Consider the following 14790-nt stretch of genomic DNA (forward strand, 5'->3'; position numbering starts at 1 on the left):
TCCAGCCTCAGCATCAGTCCCCATGCGTGTGACGGGAGCCTAGAGTAGAGCAGGTGCTGCCAGTGGGATGGACCACGGCTGGCCACCCACAGCTTGCCAGCACTCCCATGCATTCCCAGCCCAAACCGCAGCAGGCAACTGTGATGTGTGTTTTGACAGAGGTATGGCTATTAATCGGTTTTAGCCACTGGCTTCATTTTACTTATCATGTGGAACATGTATGTGGATGGGGAGTGATTTGAGACGCGTGTACAGCTACGACGATTAACCCATGGTTTCATGTTCTGTGGCTGTATAAATGCCTCTGTCGTTTTGTAGATTGTTTTTGAGTTAGATTTCAATCGAGGTTTATTTTTTCTGTCACCTTCCCTACTGCAGTACCTTTTCTCAATGTCTGGAGAATAAACTAGTTCAGTGAAACTAAGAACCACAGCAGGTATTTTGCTATCGATGGGCTAATCTGGCATACTGTGGTAAAAGTGCATTCTCATTATTTGCCACTGTCACCAACCAGTGTTTGTTTCTCTTCGTAAACCCAAGTTCAGAAAGGAGTTGAAGCACATCCTTAATTCCTGCCCATCCACCAAGGATATAATTTTAATATGTGCTTAAGCAATCCTTAGATAAACGTGCTTTTGTACTTGTCTCTTGGTTTACGTATATATAGCTGGCTCAATTATATTTGAAAGATGGCCCAAGTCTGAATCTAAATAAAAATCATTTGGAGAACAAGCAAAGACAATTCCACATTACCAGCTGCAAACCTTCTAGGCCTCCAATGCTCTGTGCAGTACCACTTGATAGCTGGCACTGACATGCTAATAATAGCCTGTCAATCAGTGAATCCTTTAGGGTAAAATGTGAGGAATTTCAGTACCTTGTAAATAAGATTGGTCTTCTCCCTTCTGCCTCTGTTTATATTCTGCAGTATGTAGCTGATGATTAAGTCCTGTATGAATACACTCTTCTGTGGCAGAAGGTCAGGTGAAACACAAAGAAAAGACCGTTTGGTTAATGCAGGTTATTTGTTCCTCACCTCAATGAAAAGAGAAAGTCACTTTGCAGCGTTGCTGTGACCCATCAGCACGACACATGTCCTGATTGATTGGCAGTGGGGGAGAGAAGACCTTCCATTTTCATTTTTTTCGTGACATACTGACTTTTTCACAGAAGAACGAGTTTGTTTTCCACCTTTACCAGGACAGCATCCAATGTGTTGATCTTTATGGCTGCATTGGTTGTAATTAGGCCCCAGAACACGCTAATGCAACAGCATTTTGAGACCTTTTTGTCATATAGCCGCTGTCTTGTACCTAGCTTCAATTTTCACTGGTTCAGCATATTGGATGGAGTCTAGCTGAGCTGTTGCTTGTAGGTGGATTTGGTCACTGTTTGTGACACTGATGTAGCCTGGATTTGGTCACTGCTTATGTCCACGTTGATACCAAAAAGGAGGATGTAGCATTTCAACTTGCGGCAGAGTACCTTTGAGAATTTCAGTGATGTATTGATGTGCAAGTCTTCAATCAATGGACTGTATACTCAATGCTGTGAGCCACCAGGCACCTTTTTTGGTGATACTTTCCATAATACTTTTCCTAAGTCGTGTCTTCCAAGTGTAGGTTAGGAAGTCTTTTTAATTCGTTGTCCATTTGGTACTTTATAGTTTGAAACACTTGAGTTGTACTGATAAAACTAACTTCTGTACATCAGAAGTTAGACCTGGGATTATAAATAGGTAGGTAGATATGTCAATATATCTATACCATTCTATCACAGATAGGTGCTATTTAACTTCTAGACTGTAATGCCTGTGAACTTCTCACAGAGGTGCAAATCATTTATTCGCTGTCGTACGACAGGCATAGTGCCAGAATTTCTTTGTTTCCACGTTTGAGGTGATACCACTTTTCTTATGTCTTTTGTAATGTAGTTACGTACTTTTAACCTTATAACCTTGCTATTAATCTGTTTCACTATTTCTCAATGACGAATTCCATTTCTTTTGAAAACACTGTATACAGTTGTGTGCTAGTGTCAATAAAATTGACATTTGTGTAACAAGCTGCGGCATTTTCTCAAATTTCACTGAACATTGATTTAGTGTGAAACTGTTGGTAAATCCTTCCTTGGTAGCTGTAACAATACAGACCTTTATTTCAGACAAATACTGCTTTGAATTTGATTTATAATAGGCTACATAACTGTCATGATTACGTAAACTGATAACTGCATTGTTTTTTTCCTTCTTTTGTCAAAAGAATGACATACAAACATGAACTGGTTTGGAATTGGAAAACATTCATATTCTAGTAATAAATCTTGAGTTCTTCCAGAAAATAAATAGGTTTTACTACTGGCTTAATTGCATTTATTGGTGCATTTGTTTACTGGAGTATCTCAGCTGTGTTGTAGCAACAGGAACACTTACCTATCATAATCTAGGGAGGACATAAACATGGTAGTAAAATGTATTTGACGTTAATTATATATGGCAATGTATGTATTTTACATTTAATCCTAGACAGCCTGTTAGCTGTGGTAATCAAGAGCTCATCACGTTTTTTGGTTGGATTTTAATGTATGATGCCAAAACGGTACAGACTGTAAATGTTCTTCCACGTGACAGATCCATCTCCTAAAACAGGTTTAGATTTTTAGAGGTTTGGAGGAGGGGATAGCTGGGAGAACACTGGGCATTTTTGGCAGACTCTTTCCTTTGTGCAGAGAGTAGTCTGGCTGCCTCCCAGAAGACAAAATGCTAATTTCAGTAATATTTATTTAATGTAGTGTATGTGAATTCATGGAAGTGTAATTAATTGTCTCATTCTTTTAACATTTTAATCCAAAATTAAACGGGGCTTTATATCTGTGATAATCTAAAGTTGTTATGCTTTGTGCATTAAAAGTATTGCTTTTCTTATGTAAATGTAATGCTAGCATTTCCATCCCAAAACAATCAGAGGAGCATGGAAAGACCTACAAGGTATAATATACATACTTGTGTTGTGTGTAGAAATTGGGGAACTAGTAGTTTTCTTCCTTCATGTTAGATCTGACTGGTCTTAGCAGCAACACTGCTGTAGAGAGTCATAGTTTCTTTTTCTTTAGACTTCTACTAGATGAATTTGTTCTAACTTGTGTACTGTAGCTCCCTATGAAGTCTTTGAAATTCTGTTTTGCTAGAAAGCATGGCACTCGTAGGGTAACCCACTTATTGTTGTATTTATTCTCTTTCATAGAGTGGATTACAATGGTGAAAAAATTTATATTAATTTGATGTAGCAGTAAATATTGCAGCTCAGTCATGTATGCCTTGATCCCTTCCCTACAGAGACTCTCATTTTAGCCAGTGCATCAGCTAAAGGAACGCTCCAGTCCCTTGGCTGATGCAAGTGGATGCAGTTCCTCTGGCTCCGAGTCCATTTGGACTAGTTTGAGGACCCTGATGGCTGCTTCTTGTAGTGTAATTTCACATGCTGCAACTTAAGGTTGTAACTCCTTTTGGTACTTTCTAGAGAGAATCCGTCCTAACTGATTTCTCTTTTACCATTTTTTAGCAGGTTCTCTGACTGGCAGCCCTCACCTTTCAGAGCTTTCCATCAATTCCCAAGGAGGACCATCAGTGGCAAATATGTCTTTATCTCCAAACTTGAGCCCTGATGCCAAGCAGTCATCTCCCTTGATCAGCCCTTTGCTGAATGACCCATCGTGCATCAGGACTGATGATGAGGAAGAGGTCAAAAGAAAGGTAAGGCAGAGGCAGTTGGCCTTTGCTCTCTTCTCCGTGTTGTGCTGTGACTACTGCTGTTTGTCAAAGCGGCTAATATCTAGACCCCCGTAGATCCACACAGATAACTTGAGTTGGGTCACTTGGTATCTGCTGTCCTTAGCCACACAGCATGTCCAAGAGCATCCCTGTGCTCCTGAGGCCAAACTCACGGTTTGGAGCTGATATCAGGCCAGAACCACAGAACTGAGGGCTGTAACTGAGGGCTCCATGCCCTGGATTCATTGCCCTTAACAGAGGTTCAGAAGTTAGGGGCCCCAGCTCCTCTTTCAGCAGTGGGGAAAAGATAGTTAGCTTTGTGTCCCTAAGGTTAATGTGGGATAAAGCTGGGCTGCAAACTTAGAAGGTTTTTTGGACAGGGTCTCCTATAAATCTGGCTTGGTTCTAAGGAGTGCAGTTGGGTAAGTTTGTTGTAACAGAAGGAAAAGGAAGAGCATTGAGTGTGTTCAGGAGTGTCCAGCACAGACTCTCCAGTCTGCTGGGAGCACCACTGGGAGCATTTGGTTGTGGGAGCACAAAGTGCTGTCTTCAAGCCACAGCCTGCAGCGTTCAGCTGGGAGTGTTTGGCTCAGCCCCATCGTTGCAGCAGAGCCATAAGGGAACATCACATCCAAAAGTGCCTTTTGAAGATAAAGGGATTGTGTCTGAGCCAGGGTGTTCTAGGTGCCTGCTGGCTTGTCCCTCCTGTGCTGCAGGGCGAGAGGGGGTTGCCTTTGTCCTTCTGTCACCTACTTTCTCCCCTGAGCTTGGAGCATCTCAGGAGGAAGGAGGTAGGAACTCAGATGGCTTTGCTGGGAAGTGGGAGCATGTGTAAGGAAGATCCCTTTTCCCAGTGTGCACAGTTAGCAAGATATTTGAGAAAAAGAAAAGCCAGGAATCAGTTAATAAACTCAGGATTCCCTGGTGTCAGTCCAAGTTGCAGCAGCCAGTGACTGCTGTGTATGCCAGCGGGTGATGGTTCCTACGGGGTTGTCTACTGACTAGGAAATGCCTGCGCAGTCTCCCCTTGGATCCCTTTCTAGTGCATCCTCTGCATCATTGATCTTCAGGGAGGAAATATAGAAGCAAAAGATCTATGGATGTTTTGCTCTTCCTTTTTGCTTCCTGGGCAACACAGAGCAAGATCAATTGGGATCTTTTGGCTGTTCAGAATTAAGAGGTCAAAACCACTTTTGCCTCTTGGATGACACAGGAGGATTTGGCCTGAAATTTGAAAACTGTAGCTTACCCTAAAATCATTCTGTTGTCCCCCTGTTAGGTTGCCTACCTGCTCTGGAAAAATCTTACAGATTTGATTTTTTTAAGAATATTTTTACTGTGGATTCTTACCCTGGTGATGAAACTTAAAACAATCAAATGCTAATTTTTGTCATTTTGTCATTTTTGACAATTGTCAAATTTGATTCAAATGGTTATCTAGCCTGGAAAGGATTTCTTTGTGAACTTCAGAATATGTCCTGCTCCAGATGTGTAGAATAAGCTGAAAGGAACATCGGCACCCCAAAGCTGTAGAAATCACCATGGCTGAAAAGTGTCTCTCGGGAACCATTGAAAGTGCTTGTTCTCCTGTGTTTACAAGGAAGGATTGTTTTCAGGGCTTCAGGGCTTAGAAACATTCAAGCATGAGTCACAGTAACCACAAGCAAAGGTCACTAGTTTGTAATTCTCCTGGTGATTGTTGTCTGCAGTTTTTTCCTATAGAAAGCAGTTCCATAAAAGCAGATGAAAACTTAATATGTTTGCAATTTACAGAGATTCCCAACTGAGAAAGCTTACTTCATTGCTAAAGAAGTAGCGACCACAGAACGAACGTACCTGAAGGACCTTGAAGTCATCACATCGGTATGTTTACTTCAGCATTACTCATGAAACATGTGAAGCTCTAGTCAGCAGTAGTATTTCATCTGCTCCATTTAACATCTTCGCTGTTCCATGCTTCTTTTATATTCTGTACTGTAGGTATTCTCTGCAGTGCCCAGGAGTATGGCTCTAGGGAGGAAATCACACAAAAAGCAGAAAGTAGAGATTTGCACTGTGGTTAGTAACACATGCTACGTAACTGTATCAGGTTGAGGAACTTGGGACACAGTTCAGTTATTTTTTTCATGCTCTCATACTTTGTGGTTGTAATTACTAAAAATGCCTGTGGGTTCTCAATGACCTCTTAAAACTGAAGTAGCTCCCTAGGGGGACATATAAATGTTTTCTCCTGGATTAAATGCCCTCCATTTAACATGAAATATTGTGCAGTACCTATTTGAATTATTCTGATTTTTCAGTAAGTGAAACTGTCTGTTCATTGCTCTGTAGCATCAGATCAGAGTGTGATTGTAGAACCACCAAGGCAGATACGTGCCTTCTTTGCACACACACCAACATTTGTTTAACTTCCAAGAGTAACGTGCACAAGGTCTGGCCTTAAATAACACTTGTCTGTAAAAGAGCACTGGATCCAAAACCCCTCATAGTATTTCAGCAGGGCCTCCAGCTCCAGACTTTCCAGGTCTTTAATCACCCCGTGTGTGAAGCTCTGTGAGGTGCGTTGCCCCCTCCTGTGTTGATGTTGTGGTAAGGAGGATGTGCTACATGGAAGAGTCTGTTGGTGCCAGGTGGGAACCAGGGAGAGACACCTTCTCCCCAGCTTCTCAGCTATTCCAGGAGTCCATGTGGCAGATGCAGCTGATCTAACACCAACTTAAACGTAGCCGCTGTAGGCTGGGATAGCATGGCTGTTCCAGGCAGCAAGGTAGCTGTGGCTCCACTGCCTACTTACCCTGGCTTTCTGGGAAGCCAGGCCAACAAGGGAAGAGGCCAGATTCTGTTGGACGGTGGTCATTGCTGCAGTCTCAACAGTAGATATGGTGCTTTCATCTTCTATTTCACTCAGTGGCTGCAGAAAAAGAAAGTTTAGCTCTTTAGAGCTAAACTCCATTTTTCACCCTAGTCGTTATTCTTTTGGTAGGCAAATTCGAACTTGGTGTGCCACCAAAAGGTGTACAACTGGCTTTAAGCTAATCATCAGGCCCATCAGGAGGCCACTAAGAGTGAACAAGTAGCCAGTGTCATTGGAAAAGGTAGAAGGAACAAGTGTTACACATTAATTTTGAGACTTGGTTGGTGTGCAGTTCTTCAGCCTTAGCTGTGCTCAGTGCAGAGAGAAAGCAGGGGAGAGGGAGGGGGCTCTCTTTATCGCAGGTCTGGGTCAGCTCCAGCTGATGCAGCTCCAGTCAGGGCTGCTGTAACAGTCTCCTGTGGTCCCAGTAGCCTTCTAGGTTTCCTGCTAGGAAGTTGGAAGTTCCATAGGTAGTTGGCACCCCGCAGTGCAGTGAGGATAGAGTAACATTATCATGTTACATACACAGATAATAATCTGTGCCACCTTGGCAAGCCCCCTAGTCCTATGGCTTTACATCACCCATAGGTCTGTTAGCCTGAAATAAAGAGAATATGGAGCAAAACTGAGCAGGAGCCTGTTGCAGTCTTAGCAGCGTTTGGCACTGACCCTCCTCTATTTTCTGCTACTAGTGCCTTGTCTTGGAAGTGCCGTCCCTCTACTTGTTTAGTTCGCAAACTGCATGATGTTCTCTGTCTGCACACAGCAGCGTGGTCTTGAGTGCTTACTGTACCAGCTCCTGTCAAAGGAATTTCAAGCAGAACTTGGCAAAAGAAAGTGCAGAGCATGTACTATTTTTTTTTACTGGAATGTCTGCAAGTATTGCGATACTCTTTCTCTTGCACCTACAGCATCTGTAAATTCAGTTTGTATTGACAAACCAGTTTGGGCTTGAAAAGAATTTTCAAGATTTGATCAGTAATGGCAAAGGGGAAGGGAGTTTCTTTTTTAACTATGCAGGGCCTGACTGCTGATAAGAGCCCCAGTTCAGCATGTAGGAGTGTCAGGGGTAGCCTGGGTGGTATTCCTAGTGCCAGCTAAATAAGGTCCTTACTGGGTTAGGTGTATAAAAACAGCAAATGATCATACCTGCTGCATTCTATCTACCCCACGATAATTTTGCTTCTTTTTTCTTTGTAGTGGTTTCAGAGTGCAGTGAGTAAAGAGGATTGCATGCCCGAAACACTGAAAAATCTCATTTTCTCCAACTTCGAACCTTTGCACAAATTTCATACTGGTTTTCTCAAGGAAATTGAGCAGAGACTTGCTCTGTGGTAAGATTGTTTGTTATTTAGCTGTGTTATTTCATACGGTTTAGCATCTATGCATTCCCTTTTTGTAACTCTGTGATCTACTGTCATGGTTTATTTGTGAAAGTCACAGGTGTTGGTCATTAACAGGCTGGGTATATTGAATCATGCTTTGTGTTTGCTCGACAAACCTGTTTGGATATCTCAGTCAGGTACAGATGTATGCAAATGGGATCATAATTCTGAATGAAGCTTTCTCTTGCCAAGCGTCAGTGTTTCTATATGGCAGCTCTTCCGAAAAACGTGTTGCAAGCAAGACTTATCAGTAATAAAGAGGGAGCGGTGAAGGACCAAGTCCTGTTGCTGTCAAATAGGTGTAGGCTGCGGTGGGGTTCAGAGTCCGGCTTCCCATTCCGCAGCACCACAGCTTTGGCAGTCTCAGGGTCTACAGTGCACTCTACAAATTGACAGTGTCGGAAGAGGACACTGGGCTTAAAAATTATCTATCCTTAGCATAATAGTGACAGTAGAATATGGCATTTTTATGAAATAGCTATCAAGTGAGTAATTCTTCCGTGGCAGGACTCGTAACACAGTTCATTTGACCACTGATGTCTGAGCAAAGGCAGCACGCAGAAGCCCTCTCCTTGGTCTCATTAGACCTGTCTGGACTGGATTGTCTCGCTCTGTGTAGGCATTTTTTGTTAGTTTATCTTTAGTGCTGGAAGCCTAGCTTTTTCTTCTCAGTTAGGAAAGTGACAATGAAAAATCACGTGAAAGCAGAGCAGGAAGACTTGATGAGTGCTAATCAGTTTAATGCCTCTTTAACTAATTAATCAAAACAAAAGCAAAACACAGTCTTGGAGTGTGTGAGTTTAGCTCTTGTGATGATGAGCAAGGTCGTTGAACAAGAGCACAACTTGTTGCCGAGGAGTGCTATCCAAACGCACCCTGCTCGGTTCCAGAATTAGTGGGTATTTTTTGTGAGGAGGAGAATGTGATGCTGCCTCTTGAGTCCTGGGTGAGCTGCCATCCTCACATAGGACTCTGTGGCTGACACTTGACATAAGGTTACTCCTAAGGCACGTGCTGCACAGCAACTTTGCCCGTATCTCCTTTTTTTTTTTTGGCATTGGGCTGCCGCTGTTTTAATCTAGTCAGGATTCTTACTGGTGTTAATTACTTTTCAGTAAGGAATGTTTATTGCAGGTACTCCAGGGAGGCCCTTTCAAATGTTATGAAATAGTGTTGTTTCTCCAGTCATGGTGTAGAATTAACAGTAGTTGGGATTAAGGGTGCATGGTGGGAAGAGGACAATTTGTATAGTAAAGGGCCAAGTTCTGCTCTCTATCAGACCAGTCTAATCTAGTGAGTTTGCTGGGTGCTGATTCCTGGGGCACATTGAAACAGAGATTCCTCCTATATCCTTCTGGTTGCTGGTGGCATTACAAGGGGATGTCAACCTCCTGTCCAGGTGTGATGTTTTTCAAAACTGGGATGATGATGCAATAATAGCCTGCTGTGGAAAGGTGACATTGTTTACTACAATGGTTTACTACCACTTACTGTGGGGGGGAGGTATTTTAAAAGAAAGGAGGAATATTCAGGCTTTTAGGCTTTCCGTCATTTAATTTTGGGGTTTTTTTGTTTCAGTTAGCTTCTTTTAGAGCTGAGTAAGCCTTGCATTTTCCAGCTTTTCCTTGTGTCCTAAGGCTATGGTTTCACAGAGCGGTAAACCACATTTTAAGGCTCCTAATACCATATTTAAACTGCTCTATGATATAAAGTGCTTATTTGCTATGAAGCAACTTTGCAATCCAAATTACTCAGATATATTCTGCTGAGGTAACTTTGTCCCAGGCTGGGCACCTCATTCTGACTTTGTCAGGTCAGCTATTGCAAATCCTTCCACAGTTAGCATAAAGCCACTGGGATTTCTGTGAGCTGCTCTGATTCACTTGACAGAAAAGCAGTCCTGTTCCTGCCGCTGGTCTGCATCCGGTTTGCAACCAACAGCACAAGTTTGCCTAACGTAATACCACTGTTGTAGACAGTGTTTGTTTTTAAAGTTGTGGAAGATTTGAATATGTGCCTTAGGAAGGGAGGCGGATTTGCTGGCAGGTGTGATTTTGGAAGTGGTGTTTTTTTATTTAATGCCACAGATACCGAGATAAGCTGCAAGCAATAAACTCTATCCTATAGAGATTACTGTTGAATTAAACGGTGAGTGACAAAAATAAACAGCCCCTCAGCATGTAGAAGCAGCTGCTGGTGGCAATGTGGTAGGGAATTTCTTCAGCAGCGTGGTCAAGGTCGCTTAGCTCAATGTCTGTGCTGCCATGATTGTACCTCTGTCTTTGGCCCCAGGTGGTTTGAAGCCAGCAGGCTTTGACTGCGTTCACCACAGCCGTGCAGAGTGCTGCCCAGCCTCTGCATCGGCTGCGGAGCTCCTCGCGGGCCTGGCTGAGCCAACGGCACTGCTGCAGGCACATTCGGGCAGGATTCAAGCCAACTCATTTAAATCTGACTCTTCTATGACAGCTCTTTTAAATTTCCAGGCAGGTGGAGGGGGGAGGAATGCAGGAAGCTTGTCCTGAGGCATGAGCGTGCTCTGCATTTGTCAGAGGGTGGAGAAAGGGGCCTTTGAATGGAAGGAAGGATTGTGGACTTCATCAAGCTACTGGAAGCCCCAGAGTACCCAGATGTGATGTGAGAGCTTGTCTGAGAGGATGTCTGTAACCAGTCATCTTCATTCTCCTAGTGAGTAGGGTGATGGGTTTTATCAACTTAAAGTGCAGTTTAGCCTGCCTGCTCTGCCTAGACACGTGTGTTTGTCTAAGGTTTGTTTGAAACCTTCGTGCTGCCTGTTGGAAGCTCTTACGGGAGGCTATTCCCTGATCTCTCAGGATTGGATCGCATTGAAGCTGATGGTGTGAGGAGAGCAAGGCCAGGGGAGGATCGTGTGTAACAATTGTTAGATGGCTCTGTGCTGTTAATTTGTTAAAACATCTATAGACTTAGTATTTGGCTCCAAGAAGCTCGGGTTGTGCACATTATTAAAAGCATTTCTGGCTTGCTCAGACTTCTGAACTGTTTGAAACTGCTGTCAGAGCCAGGCTATTTGCTACTGAACATCTAAGTGCTGATATCTTGTTGACCAAGTTATAGATTCTGGCAGGTCTGATTTGTTTCTTTACACAATTCACCCGTTTTTCTCTTTAGTACTGCATTTCCTAAGAGCAGCACGTCTCGGTGCCTAGTGCATAGTGATAAAGTTATTAACAAGATGTGAGCTGATCCTGACACCAAGAGCCACCTGCAGAATATGGGAAATGGCTGCATTTTTCACAGCCAGGGTTTCGTTCTAGCCATGAAACTGAGCAGATCCCTGGCGTTTTTATTGCACAGCATCCTAAGATCAGTCATACCGTAATCTGGGTGATGTTTTCTGTCCTGCCTGTGCTGTTGCAGGGCCGTTGAAGCAGCCTGTGAATCCCCTCAGTTGCCCCAGCTGTGCTGAGCCCTCTGTTCGCAAGACTATGTTCCTGGGACCAAGTGAAGATACCCAACTAGAGGCCCTGTGGTTTGAGGAGGGGAAGGATGGCCTTTGGTGGTTGCAGGCTGGCATGGGGCTCTGTCCTCTCATACAGCAAGAGAGGAGGAAGAAAAAAGAGCAGGGAGATGCCTGAGGTGGGAGAGGGAACAGCACACATCAGGCTGTCCTGTTAGTGCCAGGAAAGCTGCATCTGGTACCTGGGCACCCAGGTCCTGGTCCTGGCTACCAGGACTCATCCAAGATGCTCCTCAGCAAGGCTCTGGGTGCCAGGCCAGGAGTTCCCAACTTTTTTTGCTGGGAGGAAATACGGGAGACATGTCTCGGTGACTTAAACTGGCTCCCATTCCCCAGGAAAAGGTGTGGGCAGTGCAGGCAGAGCGTGACGTGCTCCATTAGCATTTGGCCAGTTGAATCCGAGAAGTCAGTTAGGTTTTACTCCTTCGTTTATCTAAGCTGTTTAATAGGCTGTTCATTTGGGCCACAAGCACCATTTTCCAGCCAAAAAAATTGAACTCATTTTCCCACACCCTTTTACATGTTTGTATTATAAGTTTCCATATTGGTTTCTATAAATTCTGACAGAAGATAGCAAATGGAGAACTCGTAAGTTTCCCTCCTTGGTCGACCACTACGCACTGCAAAGAGCAATGCTAGGGCAAGCCAGGATGGCCGTTTCTGCCCTGGGAAGCCCTGTCAGGGAGTATGTATGAATCTGCATGTTGGACCTTATCCATGTGCTGGGAAGAAAAAGCATTATGTACTTCCCAGAAATGCAGGCAGACTCATCTTCTTTCTCCCAGGGAAGCCAGTCTCCCAGTTCATAGGCACTTGTGAGGGAAGCAGCTACTCAGTACTACCAGATGTGGCTGAGAAATGTGCGGCTGGTAATTTGCAAAAAAACCAAAAAAGCTCTTAGATGTTAGCATATGAAAGGAGAGGACTCAATCGGGATTCATGGAAGGCAGTTTGAAAACCTGTAATAAAAAGCACTAAGGGAGGTGTAGGAAGATGAGCTGAACGTTGATTTATTAACCATTTTTTGTTTGGGAAGTAGTACTTGCGGTCAGGAAGAACAGCCTGATAAACAGTTTATATAAACAAGGCAGCAATCCTTGTCTGCCTTCTTAAAGGCACAAGTGCTGACTGTTCAGCTGGTTCTGCGTGTCTGGAGAAGAGATGAGGAGAACAGTTTCGGAAGTGTCGTTCTCCTATGTGCAGAAATGAGGTATGTATTGTAGTACAAACCTCAGACTTACACGGTGTGGTGGATTCCTGAGACAAAGATATTAAGAGGAGCCCGGTGCCAGTGTCTTGGGCTTGCTTCTGACAGGACAGTTTGCATTGCTGAGGTCACTTTTGGGTACTTCTGGGGATTAGAGCCACGCTACGCTCAAGTGAATCTGAAATAGTGGGAGAGAAATAGCTTGTCCAGGATCCATTAGTCACACCCAGAGCCACGTTATGTTCAGCTCTGTGGCTCTCCCAGCAGGATGTGGCCAGGATCGCCTCTGAGGGTGTGCCACAGCAAGGCGTGACATGTTGTCTTTTCAGTGTATTTCCGTACAGTGGTGTTACTTGCTCTGATCTCTTACCGTTCAAAAGCATTACTGACACATGCTTCCTGTGGATTGGGTTTCTCCCACAACAGGGATAGCCAGCCCGAAGCCTTTAAATGTGTGCATGCTCCCCAAAGGCTCGATGGGGCTCTGGGAAGCTCTGGTGGCTTCAGCAGTACTTTCCTTAGGCTCTGAGCAGCGTTTTGTGCACTGCTTGCTGCAGAAAGGACACCTGCAGCATCAGCTGGAATGGGCAGGGCAATAAGAGGCACTGAGTAATAGCAGGGTGTGAGCAAGGAATTTATCGACTCTTAAGTCACAAAATGTTACTCTTGTTTAAAAGGCACTTGTAACAGGGAATGTTTAAGGTATTTCTTAATATTAGAACTTTAGTTAATAATGCTCTTAAAAAGTCAAAAGTGTCTTAAGTGCCCAAAGACAAAAACTATAGGATCCAGGAGGGAGGTGCTGTTCCTGAGCATGTAACGGAAGGTCACAAGCTGTAAATATCATTTGCTGCAATTGATTTTGTTGTTGTTGGGCGTTTTCTTTGTTGTTGTTTTGCTGCATTTGAAGGGCTGTAATCAAAGTATTTTGTGTTCACCTGGAAAAAAATATCTCTGAGACCTTTCTCTCCTTCTTTGCCTTCCTACTATCCCCATCAAATTTGTATTCCTTCTACTACCATTCCTGGATGACTGAGGATAGTATGGGCTGACTTGAGATATCTTTACATTAATTTTTCGATGATGTACACTGAGAAGTTTATGTAATTCCAAAATCCATGATAGCTGCTTGTGTAGTCCCTGTAAGTTGAGCTGGTGGCTGGTTTTAAGTAATATGTAAGCTAGTGTCTTATTGGGTATAAAAGTCGGTCTCCTTCTCTTTGCTTGCAGTTGTACACTTGCATTACTATAAAAAGAAAGGGACTATTTGGAAAAAAAATGGGAAATTAGCTTCTTACAGAATAATATCTCCACTCTTCAATGTTTTTCAGTGACTTTAGACCTCCCCGCACAGTCAGTGGAGTGAGGGCTCGTTATGTTAGGGAGAGCAGCTCATACACCTATGGAGCTGGGAGTCGGGTCGTAAATCAGCTGCTGATGAAAACCTGTAAGAACCTAGTCCCTGATCTCTGTCCCTTGTCACTGGCAGGTAGATACCATGTTCAAACAGTGACCCGTGAAAACAAGGAGTAAGAAGAACAATTTAGTCATTGATGCACAACAAATGAGCAGCTTCTTCCCCCACAGCAAGCTTAGTGCTGTTATTCAAAACACACACCGCAGGGAGAGCTCTTCTCTGCTGCTGTGCTTCGGGCTGTTGAAGCAGCAAGACACCATCTGATAGGTCGGATGCTTAGTTTTTCTTTTAATATGCTGTGGATTTGGATGCATTTTTCTTGGGGTTTCTTTTCTTCTTGTTTACATGGGATTTGCATGTTGAGGAGCTGGGGAAGAAGGCAGCATAGCGTAGGAAATACCGTGGAGTCTCAGCAGACAGCTGGAGTGGAGTGGAGGATGGGGTTTAGGAGGCAGGCATGAAGCCATCATGTTCCCCCATGCTTGGCTTCAGCTTTCCCTGCCCCTCTGCTCCATACCACAGCCTACATGTCTGTGCACCACCACCAGTGGGAAAACCATCCCTGTTGCAAGAGACAGCTTTTGCGTGGAAATAAATAAGCAAAACAAGGAGAATGACTGGAACAAGGAGCAATACCTAGTCATCACATTTCTGGATTTTCG

At 43.8% G+C, this 14790-nt stretch overlaps 1 protein-coding gene across 6 annotated transcripts in view; it reads left to right on the forward strand.

Annotated features, from left to right (window-relative positions):
* FARP1 (FERM, ARH/RhoGEF and pleckstrin domain protein 1) overlaps positions 1-14790 on the forward strand; it is a 213179-nt gene that overhangs the window by 177316 nt on the left and 21073 nt on the right. For 4 of the 6 annotated variants that reach the window (XM_055703285.1, XM_027812232.2, XM_027812233.2 and 1 more), the window contains 3 exons: positions 3561-3751; positions 5543-5632; positions 7824-7957. In XM_055703285.1, coding sequence (XP_055559260.1) covers positions 3561-3751; positions 5543-5632; positions 7824-7957 — 415 coding nt within the window. The remainder of the gene's footprint in view (positions 1-3560; positions 3752-5542; positions 5633-7823; positions 7958-14790) is intronic. The other 2 variants (XM_027812230.2, XM_055703284.1) reach the window with 1 other exon arrangement.

Source organism: Falco cherrug, chromosome 2, assembly GCF_023634085.1.
Source record: "Falco cherrug isolate bFalChe1 chromosome 2, bFalChe1.pri, whole genome shotgun sequence".
NCBI classification, from domain to species: Eukaryota; Metazoa; Chordata; class Aves; order Falconiformes; family Falconidae; genus Falco; species Falco cherrug.